Source organism: Rhamphochromis sp. 'chilingali' (assembly GCF_963969265.1).
Source record: "Rhamphochromis sp. 'chilingali' genome assembly, chromosome: 1".
In the NCBI taxonomy this organism is placed as follows: domain Eukaryota; kingdom Metazoa; phylum Chordata; class Actinopteri; order Cichliformes; family Cichlidae; genus Rhamphochromis; species Rhamphochromis sp. 'chilingali'.
In genome coordinates, this window is record NC_137929.1 from 47,346,840 (window position 1) to 47,371,986 (window position 25,147).

A 25,147-nucleotide genomic window follows, 5' to 3' on the forward strand; every position below is an offset into this window, starting at 1 on the left:
ATCTGTAACTACAGACATGACTATGAAAATGAGATCATAACTACTGACTTTTAACAGGAAAGTGAACCCACAAACGTCAGGCAGTAAAAAATACAAATCAATCACACCAACACACAGACATCAACTTGAACAGTTAACAGAACATTAATAGTTAATGGAAACTATAATAGCCATCACTAATAGGCGATGTATCTTCTTAAACATTCGTTTTTTGGGTATAAGGTGGACTTACATTTACCTGTAAAGAGCCTCTCATCATTGCTAATGACTTTTAAACTTTCAGCTTTGATTTGGTTTTGGCATGTAATCAAGTACTAAAAGCTCTAACTGGTGGCTTTATGAAGCATTAAATCGCTTAAATTGTTCATCTAATTAGACAGTAAAGTCCCAACAAATATTTATGAGGCCGACAGAACCCATAATCATTGATTTTTACTTCTGACCTTTAACCACTAAACTGAGAACTACCATTGAGCAGTTGACCGAATAGGCAATAACTTTTGACTGAATATGATGGTAAATCTTAGTAGGCAACAGAACCCCAAACTCTAATAGTCTAAACTAAATAATAAGTATATATCATAGTGAATAGAGCCCTAATACTGGATTTCATTATATTACCCAAAGTTTACATCAAACATTGTCTTCAACGGGCTTTCAAATCTTGTTTCTATTTGACTCAAGTCCCTGACCTACAAACCCAGTTGTTATAGCAGTTCATAAAGAAACCTAATGGAAAAGTTTGTATTGATTCGGGAGAACAAATGCAATCCCCAAGCCTTCTAGTTTGAACTGTTCAAAGTCAAAGACTTTGCAAAAACAATCACTCTCCAGCTAGTGTCTATTTCCATTTGAAATAGCACAAAATGGCGGCTGCAAAATGGCTGCAAATGGGCATCGTGAACATTCAGTAAGAGCTAAAGATGGGCGACCTAAGTGCCAGAGTACTGAGCTGAAATCTATTTGACTCAGCACAAGAGCAATCGACTGCATTTGTAAATTGGCACTCTCGAGTGCTCGCCGGAAGAAAGCGAAGGGGAAAAACAAAAAAAAAGCCAGAACAGTGTGTTTCTAAATTCAGAACACAAAGAGCAATTTCTCTGTTTTCCTGTTTGTTTTATTCAAAGTGTCACTCCATCTCTGAGAGCACGTTCAGAGCACTTCGTCAGAGATGTAGGTGCAGTGGATTAAATATTTACAACCGCAGCCAAATGGGGTGGGTTTCACGCGAGCTCGGGAGGGGGGTTCAGGACTGTTGAATATCACCCAACGGCCTCCACCAACAAACTCAAAGCTATTAAAGACTATCCAGACCCACTGTGGAGGACACTGTCAGATCTCATTTAGGATATCGCCTGCCATGTGGTGGATGCTTTTATCAAGAAAGGCCTTTCAGTAGCTAAAGAAGGTACATGTTTGTGATGCTAAGGAATTAGTCCAACTATTGTATTATGTAGGACATGGACTTAAAGTTTTGTGTTTAGAAGTAGGTTTTGGGTGTAGCATGTGAAATGTAGCATGACGTTGAAAATAAAATCAAATAAAAACCACCCACTCCTGGTTACCCAATTGATGAGTATTAAGTCTTTATTGAACTTTGTCTTGCAAAAAGTTTCAAGTCTGGATTTTTGGATTTTCTGCTTGTGCTTTTTCAATAAGTAAAGATTAAACAACTAATGACAACAAGGCCTTTTTTTATTTTTTACTTTTTTAAAATACCAAATCAGATTTTATTCAGAATTAACAATCCTCATCTTTGCATGCAACAAACCCAAATCCCAACCTGCTATTGGCACTTCAGGGTATATTTAGGAAATATTCAGCAAATATGAACGTCTGTAATTTACAATTTCACAGACCTTGTTATGATACCATAAATTTGATTCTTGATGCTAAATAAAAGAATACATATACACACAGATCTGTCCTAACATTAAGACTCCATGTTAAATACTGTCTAGGTTTTCCTTTTGCTGCCATGATAATAACTTGAATAATGAGGTTTTCATTTACTAATATGTGCAAATGTTCTTACCCTGTGCAAGAAAAAAGCACTTAAGCAGAATTGTTGTTGGATTTATGACGTGTGTACTGGCCTGTCTTGTTCTTACCACCATGCATATATTAGCAGGTATCATCAGACTGCTTCTTATGTCAGTTTTCTACTTGAGTAGAGTCAAGGCACATATATAACATGTCATATTTACCCATTCACACACACTCAATACAAGCGTTTTTACCTAACGTGCACACTCTGAATGCATTAGGAGTAACTTGGGTTTCAGTATCTTACCCAAGGATACTTCAGCATGCCAGGAATCGAACCACCAGCCTTCCGGTTAGTAGATGATCTACTGTACACAATCGCCTCAAGCTTACAGCAGCTAGTATTCCCAGGTGGTCTCCCATCCAAGTACTAACCCAACTGTGCTTTGATTCTGAGATCTGATGAGATCAGGTGTGCTCAGGGTGGTATGGCTGAAAGCCAGTGAGCGTACCAGGTGCCACAATTTGCAGCCAATCTGCATGCTCCCTGAACACTGCCAGAGAGTGCGATCTGACTGTGAAACCACACGCTCATTGGCTACTAACTTGTCAGTCCCAAGTTATTAAACTCATTTGGAAAGTGTTTACTTAGGTCAACTTTGGTTACGTTCACGTTGCAGGTCTTAATGCTCAATTCAGATTTTTTTGATCAAGTCCGATTTTTTTGTCTCCTTGTTCACACTATAAATAAAATGCGACAGCAAACGCGCTCTAGTGTGAACGCTCAAAGCGGCCCGCATGCGCAAAAGAAGACGTCACACAACGCGCTCTGTTTAGACTCAGACCAAACAGTATTGTTGGACTGGTGGCCCTTAATATAAAGACTTGTTTCGGACTTTACGTTTCCCAATTTTGCTTTAAGTTTTAAAGTTATTTTGTTATTTACATATGGCCCAATAATTATCCTTATTGCTGTTTTAGAGGAGCAGTGCTTCAAAGGATAGTTGCAGATTTCTGTCAGAATCTGCAGATTATACAGTACAAATAAAATGTTCACGTTTCTCCAACATTGTCTTCCCAACAGTTTCACTGACATCTACACGGGATGACCAGGAAGCGGCCGCGATGTCTTCTCGGGCGCTTCTCCGGCGCTGATAATTGGCGTCTGTCTTGTGTCAGTGACGTAAAAGACAGATTTAATGCGACTTGACCGTTCAAACAGCAGTCGCTTTCTAAAACATCGGATATGTATCAGATTCAGTACCACATACGAAAGTGACCCAGGTCGGATTTGAAAATATCGGATTTGTGCCGTTCACACTGTCACACCATGAACGGATATGGGTCACATAGGGTCAAAGAAAATCGGATTTGATGCGCTTTTGCCTGCAGTGTGAACGTAGCCTAAGAGAGCCGTTCTTCCCATTGACATATATCAGACCGGAAATCTTATTGGCACCACAGGTAACGCCCTCTGGTGGCTATTAAAAATGAATGCAAGTTCTAGAAACTTCCCGTTTGTCTTTATTTTTCAGACTCAGTAGCTATATCCATCTTCGACATTGTCTGACACTGGACATATCAGCGTGATTCATATTACCTCCCTGTGGTTTCATTGCTGTAGCCAATTGGTGTAAGTGACTCAAATAATTGGATTTTGTAACATAGGATAAACTTTATTTATTTAAAAATGAGATCTAAAAGCACAATGGTATATTTCCACATACTGAACAGTAGCCTATTAATATTACAGGCCAAACAGGCTAATAATAGCCTTTATGAATGTCATGCATGGAGTATTGCTGTAACAGATCCCGTTTTAGCAACTTTCAAACAGTAACGTTAACAGATTATTAATATTAAGTCACTTTATTTCTGGACACTAGTTTTTAAAAAGTGTAACACCATCTCAGTGCTGGTGGGAAAATCCTTGCACTTTCTTACAATCTAGTCCTGACTTTTGCCAAGTTATGCTGATGATTCTCTGTTTTCTCTATTGAGATCTGCTCTGTACTCCTTGTTTTTTCACTCCTCCTTTATCACTTCTCCTCTTCTCCTTTCCACCGTATGTCCTTCGGAAAGCATTACAATGCACAAGATGGAAAAAAGAGATGGGTAAACGATGTGCAGACAACCCACAGGGGGATGCTGAAACACACGCACTTGAAGACAAACTGGAAAATATATATATTCCCTCTCTCTGTCCTACACACACACAGACACACACGGAGGCTATATGATGCGTGTGCCTTTGAAGCAGTCTGTCAATCAATCACACACTAATTCCCAAGGTTTCGTGGTCGCCATTAGGGACGGGGGTCGATGCTCGGTAACCGTGGACACAGCGGACAGCCATTGATCTGAGATAGGAAGAGAGAGAGCTGTGTGTCTGTGTGTGTGCGTGCATGTGCGTGGTTGATAGTCATGATGGAGAACAGTATTGTGGCTCTGGCTTTGCTATTGATCGTCTTCTGGTTGCATTGAGGCGGAGCGGGCGTTCTGACTCTGTATCTGAGTGTGTGTGTACATGGAGATCAAATGTGTGTACGTGTCCACCCATGTGTGTTTCCTGTATCTGTAAATGCAACTCTGTGTGTGTGTGTGTGTGTCAAGGTGTTCCTCAGAGTAATCAATGTGTAAATGCAGTCCTGACCCCACAGAGGGACTCCATTTTCTATTTTAACCCCATCCCCTTGTACCTCTCTTTGTTTTCTATTCCCAAGCGTTCATTCTCAAATTTGAAAAACTTGAATGGAACATCTTGACTTCAACTTTCAACGCAACAAAATGAAAGTGACTTATTTATGTTCTGCACTTGTGCCCACAAGTACAGGACAAAATATCTCAACAACTTTTTTTCAGATGAAAACTATTAATGAATAATAAGTCTGTCATTCAGACGACAACAAATACAGATACCATCCATCCATTTTCTTCCATTTGTCCAATTAAGGGTGAAAGTGGGTTTGATGTGGGATACACCCTGGACAGGTTGCCACTCAGGGCTAACACAGAGAGACAGACAACCATTCACACCTATGAGCAATCCAGATGGTGAATTCAAAGTGTTTAAAGTGGGTTTAACTGACTGTCACTGTTTCTGCATGGGTTCTGTCCGGGTACTGGTGCTTTCTCTACAGTCCAAAGACATACGTGTTAGGTTAATTAGCCATTCTTAATTGCCACTAAGTGTCTCTTTCTTTGTTAGCCCTTTGTCCCATTGGCAACCTGATCAGGGTGTACCCTGCCTCTTGCCCTGTTGTGGCTGGGATAGGCTCCCTGCACCCCTGAATTGGATAATTAAAGGAGCTTCTTTGATATGTAGTAAAAACATCTATGATAGCATCACTTTGAAACCAGGTTGCTTTTAAAAAACTGTTCACAGATATCCAGTAAGATGTTTACCTGTTGAAAAAAGGTAAGGAAGAAATAATAGATTAGATTGGAGTTCATTTGTATTCAAAGAAAAGCAGCAACATTTTTGATGAATTATGAATATATATATTTTACCTTCTTTACAGTTACTCTTTTACTCAAAGACATTTGATACATTAAATCATGACATTCTCATCCATCAACATGGCAAACGTTCAAATCTTTCCTTTCTAATCAGAAAAATGATTTTAAAAAACTTAGTCCTTTCCAACAGGTGTTCCACAGGGATCTATTCTCAGCCCACTTGTTTTTCTTCATGTATAAAAGACTTCCCTCAGCTCTGGAGCAGGTTTTCAGATGTATGCTGATTACATGGAGATGTATGAATGAGGTAAAAATCATGCAGAATTTGGTGAGTGCCATGTTAACAGCTCTGTAGCTTTAAAAATAAATGCTTTTCTCAGTGTGCCAACATCAGCATGCTAACGAGCTATATTGTTAGTGTTATACTACAGCATTAGATGAGGTTAATCAAAATTACGTTTTTGCTGACATTTTGAAGTAGGACCCAGGTTGAAGTGTAAACCTGATCGTGATGTTGGACAAAAACTTAGCTGTTATGAAGGGAACATTTGTTTCAATCCAGTAATTTTGAGGTTCTCTCAGTCACAGTTTTCCAGCTAGCATTTACTACTGTTCCTCGGGGGGAAAATTAATGGCATTCAGTCTCATCAAAATATTCAACTTAAAGGTACAAACCTAAATTTGTTGTTGCATTGGTCTAAAGTGAAGCATCAGAATATACACAATTTTATAGTTCTCGATCCAGTAGTTGTTGAAACCATGAAGCCTGAGAAAAGTCAGTTCATTCATTGATTAGTATATAATTTTAAGGATTCATCCTCAGAGAGACACAAGTACATGTGCAAACTTTTATGTCAGTCCAGCTAACTCAAAGCAACAAATGCTAAATTCATTGTTGCAATAGAAGAAAAGTCAGAGGTTTTGACCTGTTTCATTTGGGAATATTAACACAGTGTCACACATATTCACCTAACAATTGTACACTCCTGAATGAACCGTAGTGGTATGAATTTCGTTGACACATTGACACTGTCCTGGTTAAAGAGCCACATATTTTCTTCAAATCTTTCCCATAATATAGTTTTGTTTCATGCTTCTTCGTTCTTTCCCTTTTCCCCATAAAACAGCAAGTTTTTCCTTTCACTTTTTTTTTAATCTATCTGACCTTCTTTCCTTTATCAGTCCCACTTTTTCCCATGCCATTCCCCTTTTTTCCATTTTCAAACTCCCTTTCTATGTTTGGGCCTTCCTTCATATCGTCTTGTCTGAATGTTTTTCTTCATTCTTCCCAATAGAAGACTTGTCTTCACTTTTTTCCCCTTGAACTATCACTAAGGTATTTCACCCATTAAATGAAAGATTAATAATACAAACATGTCAGTTGTGTATATTAAATTACAAAAGCTATTTCTTGAATTTATACAGAATAATTTTAAAAAATCATGGAAAATTACGTGACATGATTTAATTTAGAATCATGTGCTTTCTTTAGCGTTTTTGGGCAGCAGTTCGATGGCGTCGACTCAAGAAAAAAAAATTATTTTTGCCCTCTTTTTTTCCATCATCTTTCTTCATTTCATCCTCCTCCTCCTCTCTCAGCAGGCAGCAGACAATACGTCTGGTCACTCTCCCTCAGGCTCTCTGAATAGACCTCTGTCTTTCTTTCGGTCGCTCTTTCTTTCTGCTCGATCTGTTGTTTTTGCCATTCGTGGACTGATTAACAGTCCGAGTCATTGTGTGCTGAAGAGGAATTTCAGTTTTGGCTTTGCCCAAGTTTTCTTTTTTTTGATGTGCAATGTTTTTTAAAAACTGGAACTGACAAATATGTAAGTGTGTAAATGTTTTGTCATATCACCTGGTCCAAAAGTAGGTATGATGTCCAGTCTGTACAGCTTTCACCCCGAACTCAGGGATGTTTTTATTTATTTTATTTGCTACATTTCTCGTATTTGCTACATTTGCATAAGAGAAATGTCACATTTTCATAATTTTTGATAATTAAAAATCCATTTAATTTTCTGTCAGAGAATATTTCCCTTCACAAGTGTTACTTTATATTATAAATTATAAAAAGTGTGAAAACCTATGAGTCAAAATTGATCTAAAGCTAATGGTTATTTTCCATATTACAGTTTTTTACAGACGCTAGGACACATTTCTCAATACTTAGGTCACTTTTGCAAAACTCCTCACACAGTGAGCACAACAGAAGTCTATGTGGGCTAAACTGAGGATCAGTTATCATTGTTTTGGCACAAAATGCATTCAATGACTACATCTCTCAAATTTCATGAATTATTTTCTCACTCAGACACAACAACTGCCAAAAATCTTTGTACGTACAGGACATTTTGCATGTGCTTACATACTGTTTTCAAAACTGTTAAACTTATGGTCAAAACAATAACACAATGCAAAACTTAAAAAGACAGCAAAATTCAACAACAATATTTTATTGAAACATATTTTAAATCTAAAAATGCAGTTTAACCAGCCACAGCTGATTCTCATTGTAGATGAACATCTACACAGGTGTTACTCCTTCAATTTTTCAACTCCTTCAATTCTGGCAGCCAGAAGATTATTTCCTAGGTGTATTGCCCTAGATGACATAAGCTGTGATGTGGATGAGAACCTGTGGCCAAATGGAGGAGACCGAGTAGAATAGCATTACTATTGTATGTCTATCAGTGGATGGTGTGTATACAAATTCTTGTATTTTGGGATTACTCAGTGCAAAAAATTAAAAATACATAAACAAATATTAACAAATTCTGCATGATGTCTGATTCATTCCAGTAACATATATTGAAATTATAAAGAGAGATGTGTCCTTGTTTTACACAAGAAAACACTGTGTAATGCTACATGTTGTTAGTGTTTTTTAGGTCATTGTTTTGTGGGTGACAAAGTGTGTTTGTCGGCTGTCAACCTTTGCTAGTGTTCTGGAAGAATGAGTTTATTTGAGACCTGAATAAAGTGTTTTGGTAGTTGTAGTGCATTTTGAATGTGAAATGAACTGCTTTGCCAAGCTGAAGGTCAGTTAGGAGGGTTGTGTGAAGTGTTTTGCAAAAGTGACCTAAGTATAGTGAAATGTGTCCTAGCGGCTGTAAAAAAAACTGTATTTCAATATTGTACTGCATTCTGCTATTATAGTATATTATTATTATTATTATTATTATTATTATTATTATTATTATTATTATTATTATTATTATTATTATTATATATTTTCTTAAATGATCCTATATTTTTTCTTTTGGTATGAAAATTGTATAAAACTGCCTCCTCATCCACAGGATAAGATGAAATGCACTGTATTGATCTAAAAGTGGATAAACTCTTGGGTTAAAGCAGCCAAACCATAAGCATTAGCAGAATAGCTCAATGAAATGAAATAAAATAAAATAACACAAAACCAAAATAGCTCCATAAAGTTTCTGCCTTTTTCAGCTTATTGTGTTCAGTGTTTTGGTAATGTTTTATACAGTTAGCATTTTACACCTAATGTTTTTGATAATAAAGTAAAATTAAGTAAAAAGATAAAGAGATAGACACAGTAAAATAAACAGGCCGTTTTAAAATAACAGAACCAGAAAGCCTGTTTAAATACACAAGTTTCTAACTGCCGTATTTTCACGACCATAAGGCGCACTGTGCTAAAAGGCGCAGTCTCAGTTATGTGTGCCCTTACTGTATTTAACACACACATAAGGCGCACTGGACCATAGGGCGCATACAAGTACCGTATGCGTATTTAAAAATAAAGCGGGAGCAAACCTGAATTCGGTACCTTACTCACATTTCTATTGCCGGTAATCGTCATCATCAACAACACACAAGCATACAAGTGTGCATATTTAAAAATAAAGCAGGAGCAAAACTGAGTTTGGTACTCACATTTTTATTACCAATAATCGTCATCATCAACAACACACAAGCATACAAGTGTGCATATTTAAAAATAAAGCAGGAGCAAAACTGAGTTTGGTACTCACATTTTTATCATCAATCAAACCCATCGAAGTCCTCATCCTCTGTGTCTGAATTGAACAGCTGCGCTAAATCTCCATCAAACATGCCAGGTTCACTGTCTTCACTGTCAGAGTCACTTTCCGTGCCGTGCGGCTCCTCGGAAACGATGCCGGCTTTTGCGAAAGCTCGAACAACAGTGCCAGCAGACATGTTAGCCCAAGCATCTACAATCCATTGGCAAATTGTGGCGTAACTCGCCCGGCGCTGCCTTCCACTCTTAGTGAAACTGCGTGGAAAAAACCACCTGGTCTCCTTACATACACCTCCCTCAGCCAGTCTTTCATCATTTCCTCATCCATCCAGCCCTTTTCATTTGCCTTAATGATGATTTCTGCTGGAAACTTCTCTTTAGGCAAAGTCTTTCGCTTAAAAATCACCATAGGCGGCAGTTTCTGTCCATTAGCATGGCAGCCAAGCACAACAGTAAAAGAAGACTTTTCATACCCCGTTGTGCGTATCGCTACCGTGCTGGTCCCCTTCTTCTCCACAGTGTGACTCACCGGGATGTCAAAAGTGAGCGGGACCTCGTCCATGTTTGTGATGTGGCTGGGCTGGATGTGTTTGTCGCCGATGTGTTTGCTGCAGTAGGAGCGGAAGATGGCCAGCTTTTCCTTATAATCCGCTGGAAGTTGCTGCGCTACCGTAGTCCTGGTCCGGATGGAAAAATGGCACCGTTTCATAAAACGAAAGCACCAAGACGGACCTCCTTGGAAATGTTCAATGTTCATCTCTTCAGCTAGTGAAACTGCTTTTAGCTGAATGGTGACTGTCGAAACGCTTCTCCCGCTCGCTCTTTGCTCGATGATCCACCGCTCGAGTCTTTCCTCCAACTCGGGCCACCTCGCCTTATGTCCGTGGAAACTCAGCTGCGTTTTCTTGACCTGCCGGAGCTTGTTTTCCAGCTTCCTCCATTTGCGAACCATCGATTCGTTAATCTTAAATTCTCTCGCCGCTGCTCGATTTCCATGTTCCTCCGCGTAGCTGATGGCCTTCAGTTTAAACTGTGCTTCGTAAGCGTGTCTCTTTGCCATTTTCAGGGTTGTTAAAACAACAATGTCCTGCATAATGCACATACCTGTTCTTTTATACAGGTATGTGCGATTGTCCCGGTATATACGATCAACGCCCACACTTCACCCTTTAACGTTCTCATGGTGTTCTCTACTACGTCCTCCTTACAACACATAGGGCGCACCGCGCTATAGGGCGTGCCGTACTTTTTGAAGAAAATCTAAAACTTTTAAGTGCGCCTTATGGTCGTGAAAATACGGTGCTTTTTAAGAGTCCCAGCGGAGGTCATTAAATAAGAATCTAAATAAATAATAGAGCAAAAAAAGTGAATGTAATACAAAAAGGAACTTACTAAGTTAAAAACTGAAAAAAAAAGTTACGAGATATATCTAAAAAATCCAGTTGATGAGTTTTGTGCTTATTAATAACTGCAATAACTGCAAATTTAACGAATCTAAACATCACAATAACCTTGAAGGTGATAGGACTCACAGTGCTCACCCTTTCTATCTATTAATCAATATAACAATCATGGGTTCACTCCAATACCCTGTGAGGGAAATGTACTTTTTTATTGTACATTTGCTGGCTTATAGGACATTCAATTAAAATATTTTGATAAGTATTTCTTTTCACTTCTGAATTATGGAGATAAATATTTGTATATTAAAGCATTACATATACACATCCACACAATGTTAAGCTGGTAGAGACAGTTATAACTGCTTCATGTGCTGCTGGGGAGCTTAACTTTGGAAAACAAATCCACCTGTTACGAGTACATAAATGTGCTTAGTTACTATTACTACTGATTAAAGATCAGGTCTAGTTTAACCTGCACACAACTTCCTCTCCTCCACACCTCCCCCTCCTCCCTCATCTATCCCTCCATCCTGCTTTAAATTAAATTTCAAACAACCCCCTTTTCCCTTCCCCCTTTTCCTCCTCCATCCCTCTATCTTATTTTCTTTATAGCGTACAGACAACTGTACTGTGTGTAATGGACATTCCTCCAAAGCCATCAACCGTGACCGGGGCAAAGCCAACTGACCTCCACACACACACACACGCACACACACACACACACACACACACACACACACACACACACACACACACACACACACACGCACGGATAGCAGTGATAAGCATGCATGCATTCCCTCACATTCACATTTATACATGAAAGCAAACTGTACAGACACACTCAGCACAATGCAAAAGCTCACGTGCACACTCACACACATAATAGGGGTTTTACACAATAAGACACACACACACGCACGCACACACAGGGTCATCTCTCTCACTCTGCTGGTTGTTGTGTATAGAAGTCAGTTCCAGGTCAGTGCACAGAGCCAGGGATCTTAGTTCATACAAAAGGGTGTGTGTGTGCGTGTGTGTGTGTGTGTGTGTGGGGGGGGGGGGGGGGGGGGGCAGTGTGTGTGTGTGTGTGTGTGTGTGTGTGGGGGGGGGGGGGGGGGTCAGTGTGTGTGTGTGTGGGGGGGGGGGGGGTCAGTGTGTGTGTGTGTGTGTGTGGGGGGGGGGGGTATCTCCCTGTATGCGTGTCACATTCTGCATGTGTATCAGCGAATACACATCAGGCCCAAGGCTCCTGAAACTGCGCTCACAACCTGAAACATTTCAGCAAAACACTGGCACTGAAAAGAAAATTTGACAGCGACAGCCCAGTGCAAGCATCTGTGTGTGTGTGTGTGTGTGTCCCAGCTTCCTGCAAGTCATCATGGGTAAAGGCAGGTAGGACTTGGGAGGTCCAGGGACGCTGTAACAAGTGTTGTGATTGGTTATTCATGAGAAATGGTTGAACTTGAGAGCAGCAAATGCTTTAATTTGAATTTTGATTGACTGGCATGACGGTGAGCCTGAAGAGCTATGCCATGATGAAACTAACCGTGTGTGTGTGTGTTTGTGTGTTTCAGGCCTGACAGCTGCAGCCATGGCCGAGCTCCAGAAGCTTCAGAAGATGAAGATGATGATGAGCCTCCAGAACGGTAATGAGTCAGACAACGAGGACTTACACTCCAATACAGGTAAGACAAACACACACACAAACAAACACACACTTACATTAGCATCCAAAGTTATTGGGTACATTTCAAGTCTAGTTAGTCAACTGTTTCTGGAAAGTTCCTGTGAATATCGGTGCTAAATCGGTGGCAAATTTGAGTTTTTAAGCCCAGTTTCTTTTATTATGCAGCATAATGAACACTAGCCTGTTTATTTTGCAGATGTTAACATCATTTAGCAGCTTATGATATAGAAAGAGGGAGCTCATTGCTTTAGAATTCTTTTGCTTTTCTGCAATTCCATGGAGCGATTATTGTATTTTAAACCAGGCTAAACTGGCAAGCTGGAGACCTAAATGAATAAGCCTGACCACTTAACCGTTTACAGTAAAGTGACAAACATGAAGCAAAAAATTAACAACCAGCGACGGACTCGGCCATTTGCAGACAGCTACAAACAGAAACTGCTAAAAGCTAATTCAGCATACTTTAAAAGGTTATGTTTGCCCAAGTCTAAACAAATAATTAACTGTATCCATGGCACCATTAATGCACACCCCCACTGCTACACTCTCTGTCGCACACACACATACTCCCTTTTGTAAGGTCTAAGATCCATGGCTCCGTGCACTACAGAAAAAAAGGGCTTGTGATGTAGCGCACAGCCAAGTACTGTAATTAAATCCATGGCACATTAAACTTGTAATCTCTAAATAATAAGTGCGATGAAATCAATTAATATCAACTCTTTAGCTTTTTAAAATACTAAGGCACACACACACACACACACACACACTTTTCCATCTATAAATGAATAATTATTAAACCCAGCAGCTTTGAAAGCAATAAACTGTTTAGTTAATCAACAAAAAAAAGGAAAGAGCAAAGTAAAATGCAATGTAAGTGTAAAAATATTACGATATGTGTGAAAGTGAGCCAGTCTTCAACAATGACCTGAAAAGACTTTAGTTCTTGCTAATCATTCAGCCTGCTCGCCTCACTTTTTCAAAAACTGAAGTGTAAACCGACACGGATCAGTAAATGTAAGAGTGGACTGTCAGAACACAGATGTTGTGTGGAAGTCTCCAGGGACACAAGTACATGGTCATAAGAGGTGTTTAAAGACTCCAGGAGCCAGTTTTAATGAAAGTTGGTCACAGATGGTGTTATTTTATATAAATTAGTTATTTTGCGTTTATTTCTGAGTATGTTCAGTCACTTGAAATTCATAGGTGCTCACAAGCTAGACAAGAACTGTATAGGTACAACATAAAATATACAACGTAATGTGAAGACAAAGAGCTGAATTCATGAAACTTAATGGTTGAAAATAAAGTAAAAAGGTTTCTAATTAATGCTAACAGTGCTTGATAAAGTTATTTTCAAAGGAATTCATTTTTCTTTTAAAGAAATGTGGTAAAAAAAATACTCAAGTAAAAAAAAACCTGCTTATTGTATTATATACAGGAAAAGGAAAGTATACCCTCTTTCTAAGGTTGTATTAAAAATTATAAAACCTAAGCTGAAGACCAACATGACATATTACACTGTGTCAAAATTATTTCATAGAAACGAAGCCATTCTGTTGTAGATTTGCTGCTGTGCTTGGGATCATTGTCCCGTTGCAGTTTAAACCTAAGTTAAACCAAACTTTAGCCATCAGACCGACCCATAAGGGCCTTACGTTTGACCCCAGAGTCAATGAGTTCATGTCAACTCAGTGACTGCAAAGAGCCTGGGTCCTGTGGCTGCAAAACAAGCACAAATCATCACCTCTCTAACTACCATGCTTTACAGTTGGTGTGAAGTCTTTGTGGCAAATATGTTGCTGTGCATTATTGTTAAAGAACTCCACTTTGGTCTCCACCGTCTAACCAACTTAGAAGTCTTGAAGTTTGTTCACATGAAACCAAAGCCACACTGTCATTTTGTTTTTAGAGATTAAAATTGTTTGGAAATGTCCTTTAACCCTTCCCAGATGGTTGGACAGCAAATTTGCTTCTCTAAGATCATTACTGATATCGTTCCTTCTTGATTTTGTGTTAACACACACCTGAATGCTTCCGACCAGCAGTTTGCCAAAACTTCAGCTTTCATAGAAGTGCTCTATACTGACGATCAGTCAATCCAGAGGGTGAGTAGCAGCCGTGTGTTGCCAGGTTCTGTTCTTAATGGGGTAAGCCTTGGTAAATATGCCCAACCTTACTGTGGAGTGGTGGTATTTATTTAAAAAAAAGACAAATCAATTGCACATCTAAAACAACATAAATTAATGAAGAAACGTTACAGATATAACAATGATTTTAAAAAAACCAATAATAATAACAGTCAAGTTGTGCTTTGGTAGTGTAGTCTGTAACTCTCGTCTTATTTGAATTTCAGTACACCACAAACAAAATTTGGGATCAGGGGAAATCATTAAATTGCAACTCTTTGAGATTTCTGCCTTTTTGTTAATGTAAAACCTCCATTTACTTTCATTTTGAGGTCCCTGAAGATCGATTAACACCATTTAAAGTTTCTTGTCTGCCTGATGACTGCAGGGTAAAGCAAAAAAAGACAGAAGACAGGAAGGAAATAAAAGACAGACAAAAGAAAAAGAATACTTCAGACAAAAGTAATGAAACTAAACCTGAGTGCCTGAATTCCATGGAAATTTGCTCATCTCTTATGTAAGTTCTGGTCAGATTACAGCCTGACAATAGCTGAAACATTAAACAAATGTATTAATCAGTCCTTTTTTTTTAAATTTATAAGTATTATGTTTTAGTCCTTTTTCATAGGTAACTTAGGCACACACGTGTTTTCCGGCTCAGTCAATCTCTGCTGTGTTTGCTTCTCTGAATTATTAAAAAGACAGAAAACAAAAAGCAAAAGGAAAAGAAAGGAGAGAGCGTGGGGTCCTTCCTTCTGTTTCCACCCAGACTCTCCTGTTTCTATTTTTCTTTCTCTTCCTTTTCTTCAGCTGACCTGGCAAATGGGCCGATAGAGTTACTCTATTCTCTCATTTTCTTCTGTCGTTTTTTATTTATTCCTTCCTGCTCGTCTCTGTGTTCTTCTCCTTCTTTTATTTCATTCAGAGTGATTTTTTTCTTCTTTGTTTTGTTTCGTGAGTGCGTGGAAAGCCTTCTTTTCATTGTCCGACCTTGTTTTCTTTGTAAGGGACACTCACACCGGCCTGGGAAACTGTGGCGGACAATAGCGCAGAGGAACGAAATGAAAAAGAAAATAAAGCGAGAGGAAAAATGGACTCACGAGGAAAGAAAGGGATATTTAGGGCGAGAGGAAAAGGGGAGAAAAAGAAGAGATATTTTGCTGTTTTGATGGGTGAAAGTCGATCGCTCGGGCTTGTCCAGATCATGGTGACAGTCACGTTTTTTAAAATGTATTTATTTGTATTTCCTCTCATTAAAAATGAGAAAAACACAGATTGGAATGATGGAAAAATGAGAAGGACCAATTTATGTGTGAATGGAAAATATATCTTCTTTTTTTTCAATGGAAGAACGAGGAAGAGGAAGTTTAGGAAACAATGGCAGACATGGGAGGAGAGGAAGTGCAATAGAAAGGACAGAAGAAACAAGAACTTGAAATAACGTGTTCGTGAGGAGTTGCGCAATTCATATATTTGTATTAATCGCAGGTTTATTCATAAATACAACGCAACTTTTTATATTTTTTTAAGCCTACTGTCGACACCAGCAGGCAGAAGGATAAGAAAATAATTACAGAAGCGTTTTGCACATGAGGACAAATGCATTAAAACAGAGAGTGCTGGATGGTAGGATGAACCTGTTTACGACCCTGAGCCACATTCTTTATAAGCTCGGGGTCTTGATATCTCCGTGCTTCCCATTCCTGTCCACTCAAAGACATTACATGTAATATAGCAAGTAAACATAAAATATAGAAAATATAAAAATTGTGATTCTCCTTATTTTTACTCATAAGGTTAATTTTTAGATGTTGCCTTCAACTTCGAAATCAAAAATCCTCCCTTGGACAAGATATCAAAATGGCAGATAATTATTGGTGCGAGTTGTTTGAAAGACCATCAACCAGCAAGCAGAACCTAACAGTGAGTACCTCAGAGGGACAAAGTTAGAGACGCAAGGCTTGGATGGTTTGAAAAGGAGGGATAGTTGATATATTGGACAAAGGATGTTGAAGAGGAAGAGCTCAAACGAGTTACATGGATGTAGCGAAGGAGGACATGCAGAGGAGGATGCTAGAAGTGGGGTGATATGGAGGAAGGTGATCCACTGTGGTGACCTCTGAAGGGAGAAACCAAAGGAAGTGGAAGACAGTTCTTGGCGTTAAAAGCATGTCACATGTGTACAACAATTAAAGAACAAATGCTATAAGTGTACACAAATGGTGTAAACTGTCCATGGTTCAAGAGACCACCCCTCTGATTGCTCACCTGAATCTTCTTTTTCTGCCGCCTTCTTGAGGAGAGAGGACAGTTGACATGCTGCTGCAGAGTTAAACCTTTGCATCGTCGGCCCGCAGTTATTTCTGTATCATTAACCAACATGAAACCTGACATTTAAATCATAGCGCAACACTTTTTGTGCCATTCTGTGAGTCACATCAGCACATTTAAAGTCTTCTTTTTTAAATGTCATTTCACATCACGCCATTTGTTTGTCCACACCGATGTTTTGTGTGACGGTGTGATTTGGTGTGTAGATGCAGATGTTCCACAGTGTCACACTGGAAATAAAACACTGTAGGTGGAGGTGAGAAAGAAGATGGAGTTAATAAAACCTATGAGGAGGAAAAAACTGCAAATACTTCATAGCAACATGGTGATTTCATATAGAGCAACTTTGTGGCAGCAGCTTTGGTTATAAAGTGCTTGTAACATGACATATGTCTCCATGGCAGCTTCTAACCATTGAACAGTGAGAACATGTGAGACGCTGGGCCAAAGCATGTCAGCAAAATTACTCACGTGTCAGGTTTTTGTGTCGAGTTAGAAAAGCAAACAAGTGTTTTTTCTGTATAGAAACGTGGATAAATACTAAATAACAAATCAATAAATATGTTGAATCCTGGATATGGATTTGTAAGCAATGAAATTTGAAGTAAGGGGGTAGGAACAGGAAAACTGTAAACTTCATCCTACTCCTTTTCGAGCACACACATTCTGTAGACATCGATATATACATGATGATTTTTAAGTTTTGTTTTTTTCTCTTGTTATTTCAATTATATTTGCATGTTCGAAATAAATCGTATCTATCTAATATAAATGAATGAAATCAAAATGAATTTTTGAACAAGAGCAGTGTTATTTCAGTGAGGATTACTCAAATTAAAAGGGCCATAAACTCAAGAGTGAGAGATGAACACATGGGTAATTACTATTAAACCACATTGAGATGATATTTTCTTGGTATTCACAAAGGAAGGTAACACCATATCTCATTATTTTTCAAATCTGCCTCTAATTGCTTTATTAATGGAGAAAGAGCTACATTACTCGAACTCCTGCTGATTATTATAGAGCTGCTGTGATAGGAGACAAAATCACTAATTAGATTATGTTTGCAAACGTTCACTGTAGTGAAGGAAGCAGTTAATGTATAAACAGTACATTTGCATAATGACTGAAACTACTTGCACTGACGGTGAAAGTTTAACCTTTTAAAGCACAACTTTTCCTTTGAAGGTGACTAGTGCCTGCAGACCAGCACAGTCTCTGGGCCTGTGTGACTGATGCCTAAATAAGCTGTAGGAGAAGAGAAGTTTTGTAGCAAACTTAATTTGACACCATAGTTAGTGGCATATAAACCTAAAACAGGTTCGATCCATCCTGTCTTCTGCTTACACTTATTAGGGTTGTGGGTGGGCTGGAGCCTATCCCAGTTACCATAGGTTGATGTTTTAAAAAGTGAATAGGTGGAGCGATGACTTTAACCAAAACATATTTCTTCCTGTTCATGCTGGTTGTCCTTTTGTAGTTTAGCATCAGAGGAAATGATAGGGGTCATGCAGTCCTTATTGTGTGTGTCAACTATATCTGAAGCTAATGAGGGTTTAGGAATCTGAATTCATCTATCCAAGTGGATATCCTCTGGAGTGGAGTGGATAGAGGGCAAGTAACAAAAACAGCAAATTCTTTTTCCTAAAAAGACCATAAGGTCAGAAGATAACGTCTCACAACCCTCTTATTAGCTTTAAATAACTTGCTTTGGGTTTAGTCCCCACTCCCTCACACTAAAAGCCTGTTAAGACTGGATTTTATTTTACCCTAATGTTATGAACAAGAGGAATGATTACTGACCCCAAAATAAAGGAAACAAGAGCCACAACTTTGCAGCAGCTAAATTGAAATCCAGGTGTCAGAGCTGCAAGCTGTAGCCTCAGAGCAAAGGTGTAAGTTTCTAAGAAAGTTGGAGAGAAAAAGGAGGAAGAGACACACAGAAGACTCACACGGAAATGCAAAAAAGGCCCAAAAAAGTGAAAGACAGAGAAACATGGAGGAGAGGCAAAGAGAAAAAAAGAGGCTGGGAGGTAGAGGACAAGGCCAAGGAAAAAATGAGAAAGAGAGAGAGAGAACATCTGCCCATCTGTTTATACTTCTTTTCTTCCCCGGTGTAAATGGCAGAGGGGATGAGGCCCAGCTGTCATCCACACACACACACTCTCACACAGACACACACTCACAGAGCGCAGGGAATTCAGTAGGCAATAATAGAGAGAGACGGTTGCTAATTCAAACTAATGGAGGGAGATGAAGATGGATGAGAGAGGGAACAGGGGAGCAGAGAGAGAACTGTGCAGAGCGAGAGAGGCAGCACTATACAGAGAGAGAGAGGGAATGAAGGTGTGAAGTGAGAAAGTGATTAAATTCATTTTGGATCCAAACAACGGAAAAAAGTTGTGGTGATCATCATTTTATCACAATAATAATGCTTCAGTCAGTCATTTACACGCGTGTGATTGTTTACAAGCTAAATGTATTTCATTTATCATTTTTAATTATAAGAAACAGGATTTTGGACACTTTCTTTATTCCCCTTTAATTTAACAGACAACCAAATGTTTCCTGCTGTTTGAAGAAGCTTTGAAAATGTACCAGGATTTTTAGATCAATTCTATCGATCGATATATCCATCAGTAGTGGTCTGAGTTGCTCCACAGAGACCTCGGCCTTTCTGAGAAAACATGTAAAATTAAATTTGGCTTCTTTTTTTTAACCTGATTTATGTGCACTTCGCTCTTTTCATATTTCCACTGTGAGAGTGTCTTTTACATTTTGACATCATCTATAGTCACGCTAATCTCTCTCCTTTGCTCTGGGTTTTTGCCATGTGCTTAACTCCTGTGCTCCCCGCATACAGAGCAGAGCTACATTATGCTTCAGTCACTTGCTTTAAAACAGAAATTCAGAAACTCATCAACAAATAGTGACGTAGTTGCTGCAGGATGGTAGTTTAACTGCAAAATTATACAGGTGCTCTGCATTATTCCTTTTATATAGGAATATAACCAGAATGCAACCAGTCAGCGTCAAGATGAGTCGAGTCCTGTGCTGTAAAGAAACGTGTCAGAGACGAGCTGCAGTCATCGGCGCAGACTCGCTCAAGTTGATTGCAACTTGTTGGCAATCTGTCTAAGAGTGATTACAAGTAGAGTTGGACCACCAGTCACTTCTGATCTAAAGTGGTGGACCAGTTGGTCACTGCAACTACTTGCAATCAGTCAACAAAAGCAAAACAAATCACTGGGCAACCAAACATTTTTCCTGGTTCCTGTCATATTATACTATAGTGAGCCATTAAGTGCAGGGTACCACTAGCTGGTTGAGCTGGTGATCTATATATTGAAAGAGTACTTGCTGCACAGGCTTTAGATAAAACAACCATACTACCTATTTAATTCATGGCCTTGGTAAACATTTCCTTGAGAGTTCAGGGTCTCAGTAGCTAATTTTAAGTCTAACTAAACAGGAAGTGACGTTCAGTTTGTACATTATTGTCCACCTTAGGGTAAAAAAGGATGATAAAGCAGGGCATGCTTTACAATAGGCAGGTTATTGAGATCTACAGCCTACTTGCTGGTTTCACAACAGTAAGATGGCAACAACAAAAATGCTCAACTCAAGATTTGTAATGCCTTGCTAGCCAGTGGGTGGCTTGATAGTAACTACATCTTTTATTTACAGTCTATGCTGAACACAGTTTTGTAACAGGTGTCGTTATGAAATGTCAGCTTTTCTGTTTAAAGGTTTAAAGGCTGTGGTTACAATTTTGGAGGGCTCTAAAATAGTGGTACCCTGTCCGACGCTGTTGTAAGACTGTAACAGAAATTAACTTTTAGCCACAGTACTTTATAGGGTCCTTCTTTCCCCAGAAATGTACCCAGAAATGGATGAACCGATGAACTGTTGTTTAAAAACGAGGGAAAAAAGACACACAAACATGTATTTGTTTGTTATTTTTGGACCATTTGGAATAAAAATATCTCCATCTCTACCCAGGAGGAAGTGAGTGTTCCTGGGATAAGGAGCGTCTGACCAGCCCCCCTGCTGGTGCCCACAGCGGAGGGCTGGGAGGAGGAGGAGGTGGTGGTGGTGGAGGAGCACCACCAGTGGGAGGAGGAGGAGTAGCTGGTACTGGTGGTGCAGCGGGAGGTGCCGGGAGGGGGCCCGCCTTAGGAGCTGTCAATCAGCAACAGCAACTCCAGCAGCAACAGCTACTGGCAAACAGTGAGTGCACACATCCACGCCACGAGAGACAAACCACAAGGAAAAAAAGGACAACACACACACACACACACACACACACACACACACACACACACACACACACACACACACACACACACACACTGAAGGTGTGTGAGTTTGTGTGTTTAAAGGGTGGCAATATTTGTTAATGTACGCCATTTAATCTGTTCCCATCTCCTGTATTAACACTCTGCCGGGATTAATCAGCACACACTCTACTAAATGACTCAATTCATCAACACCACACACACACACACACACACACACACACACACACACACACACACACACATAAACAGAGACACACTCATACTCCTTTTCTAACTGCAGAAGTAATATATTTACACACAAACAAACACACACACACAAAAAGAACAGCGGCGGCAACAAACACTCACATTGATTATTCTATCACTTCAATCGTCACGACAACAGCAATCAGTGTTATTGTTTCATTGGAATGAAAGCAGCCGCTGCACATTTTTGTGTGTGTGTGTGTGTGTGTGTGTGTGTGTGTGTGTGTGTGTGTGTGTGTGTGTGTGTGTGTGTGTGGGACAGCTGAGGCGTCTGCTCAAGTGTGTACATCTAGCTGGGAGCTCGTCTTGGAAAATAAGTGGCCTATCTGAGGGTCAAGGGGGGGGGGGGGGGGGGTCACTGAGGTTGGAGGTCAGAGGTCAAGGTTGGACTTCTAAGAGGTTTTGGAAGGGGGGTTTTAAAGGATGAATCGAAGCTAATGGATAGTCCTAACAAACACGGTGAAATGTGTGGTTGGTGATGTGCATCTGTGCATGAGGTAAAGAGAGGAAGACGAGGGGGAGAGAAAGAGGGCAAACTGAGAGGTGGATAAGAGGAGGATAAAAAGGAGAGCTGGGCAAATAAACGTAAAAGTGTTGCTAGAGATAAAGCACAAAACCTGGAGACAGGACATGCACCAGTACAGGATGTATTCAAAGAGCGCAGGCAGAGAATAAAACAGAAAAAAACCTACAAAACTGACCTTCTCTTTTTCCCTTCTTTCACCTCATCACCCTTCAAACCTCTGACCTCCGTGTTTTATTGGTCTTCCTGTCTTTCTTTCTCTCTGTCCTCCTCTGCTTGGTTAACTTTTGTTAGCGAGACATTCGACACTGAAATGACACCTCTCCTTCTCCCTCTCTCCTCAAGGTTAAGTTCAACCTGAGTTCACAGACACAATCTCAGACTGTGTTACTGTCTCGTTTTCACCATCAAGCTTCAAGTAACCAAATGTAAAAAAAAAGAGAGAGAGAAAAAGATCTCGTATGTAATATTTTACTTGGGTTAAAAAGAAAACATATTCGCATTTTCTTCATTTCATGTCATATTTCTGCTGTTACACTAGTGGATGCTCCTCTTAAGTTAAGCTGCTTTAAAGCAATGGTTTGCAAGCTTTTTCTGGGAGGCCGCACTTGTGTTGTGCCTCACCACCTTTATAATTTTTTTAATTTTCTCATTTGTTTTTATTCTTATTTTATTTTCACTTTATGTTTTTAATCCTGTTTGATTTCAGTTCTTTGCCAGGGTGGATTTCCTTGTTTTAGTTTGCTTTTTATTGCTTAAAAATGTTTAGTTTTGCTTTAGTTTTTATTAGTCTCACTGTTAGTTTTAGTCTTTTTTTAATTATTATTGCATGGCGGACAAATGTCAGATGAACACTCAAATAAAAAAAAAAGACTACCCTCAATAAACGTGAAATTAATTTTAAGTGAATATGCACCTGAAATATATAAAACCAAAGGCTTATTTATGTATTTTAGTTATTAACCATTCAGGAAAATGTGTAAAAAGGCAAATAAATGTGCTTTTACAGATTTTTGTGTGTATTTTTTAACAACTTTTTCAAAGCAGTGATTCAGTTTTTTTAGACTACTAACTTCTCATTAAACAGTCATCAGTGCCTCATCAGACAAGTTGTAATTAAATTTTTACCAGTTTTATTTTCATATTTATTTTAGTTATGTTTTCCAAGTTCACAAAATCATTTCAGTTAGGTTTTTTTTAAGTCTGTTTTTTGCCTTTGTTAAAAGTTTTTTTCACATATAGCTTTAAGTTTTGTGTTTAGCTTTGGTTAACTATAATAATCTTCTGCTCCACAGCCAACAACTCTTACCAATCACTATTTGCAAAAAAAATTCTCAGTTTCATTTAACTGAAATCAACGTCAGCACAATAGCATCAGCAAGAACTTTTCTCTGAAAATTTAAATAAATGATATGGACTCATCTTGGTTTCACTTCCTGTCTTTCACCTAGTTATTATCCACGTCCCACCAGTGGGGTCCACCTCACAGTTTGAGACCCCCTGCCTTAATGTCAGGTTGCCTCAGAGTGAGGAGAGTTTATCCTCTTTTTGTCTCTCAGGGTTGGATCTGCCTTTTATGATGATGCCCCACCCTCTGCTGCCCATGGGGCTGCCGCCTGCGTCTGTTGCCATGGCGATGTCACAGATGAACCACCTAAGCACCATTGCCAACATGGCCGCTGCAGCCCAGCAGATACACACTCACGTACACCGTGCACCTGTCATCAAGGTAACACGACACGCAACTGCAGAGGATCCGACTGGGATCCATGAGGAACTCCTGTGTGAAAAATCTTTTACATCTTTACATAAATCTTTTATTCGAGAGTTTGTTTGCCATTACAGTGCTCTTTAGTCTTATGTGGCTACTGCAGCCCACCAGATGATTACCATATACCCTACTTTTCTAAATATTTAGGCTGCGCAATAACACAGTAGACCCAAATATAAAGATTAAAGCCTTTTATAGAAGCAGATTGAGTCCTTAAATTGTTAAGAAAAGCTCATTTGGTTTAAATTGCAGTGCAATCAGTATCAGCTTTAATTGACCAAGTATGTGTACACATGCAGGAGTTATTTTTCTTTTGCTCTAAATGTACTTCACATTACACAGACAATAACAACACGTACGTCATGTTTATACACATACATGCAGTGGTGCAGACTGTGAAGATGTTGGAATAGATGTTAAAGTTTCTAAAGATGTGTAATGATGTATTGTTTCATAATAATAAATACATATTTTAAGTGAAAATAAATACATGCAATAATTAAATACATTTTTCAAGCAAAATATCCGGAGGGAATTTGGATTTGGGAAGCTTGGCTGTGTTGTTGTCAGTTTGATATCTTTAAGTTTTGGATTTTATTTTATTTAATCAAATTTCTGACAAAATATGAATTAGTTGTATTTCTACAACAAATACACATTCATTTAATCATCTCACGTAAACATCTGTGCAGCGGACCATCCAAAGCCAGTCTTACTCAACTTTGTAATTATCAATGAAAAATTTAATAAAGTTTATCTTTATGACATGTTGAGAATGATTATAGAGAGAGAGAGCTTTAATCACTGGCAGCCAGTTATAAGCCAGTGTAACATGTTTGAATCTCTCCACTTACTTTCATTCATTGCCTCTCCTCCTGCAGGAGAGAGTGTGCGACAGCCCCTCGCTCTCCCCGTCTGTTGACGAAACCAATACTCCTCTGCAGTCGCAGCCCAGCAGCTCAGCCTCCAGCTCGCCTGAAAGACTGGGTACACACACACACACACACACATACTCATCACACACACAGCAAAGAGGCAGATTAAATGCAAAAATCTGAGAAACCATGCAAAGTACTCACATTTCCGCCTCTTGAATCAGAGGATTTGCTGCTTTCTTTGTCACATCAATGTAAACTGTGTACTTTGAGCTTTTTTTAAGTGATTTGCTGACTGGTTATCATGAAAGTAAGTTTTTAAACATAAAAATAAATCTTTAATGGTTTTAAGCGTCTTAAATATGTCTAATTTGGTTATGCTGTCTTTCATTCTTGAACACAGGCAAAACATAAGTTTTTAGTA

At 39.1% G+C, this 25,147-nt stretch overlaps 1 protein-coding gene across 2 annotated transcripts in view; it reads left to right on the forward strand.

Moving 5' to 3' along the window:
* Positions 1-25,147, forward strand: part of LOC308395212 (dachshund homolog 2-like) — a 116,471-nt gene that overhangs the window by 70,848 nt on the left and 20,476 nt on the right. The window contains exons 3-6 of one of the 2 annotated variants that reach the window (XM_080879960.1): positions 12,432-12,542; positions 21,010-21,237; positions 23,637-23,806; positions 24,730-24,835. In XM_080879960.1, the coding sequence (XP_080736086.1) occupies positions 12,432-12,542; positions 21,010-21,237; positions 23,637-23,806; positions 24,730-24,835 (615 nt within the window). The remainder of the gene's footprint in view (positions 1-12,431; positions 12,543-21,009; positions 21,238-23,636; positions 23,807-24,729; positions 24,836-25,147) is intronic. The other variant, XM_080879961.1, reaches the window with a different exon arrangement.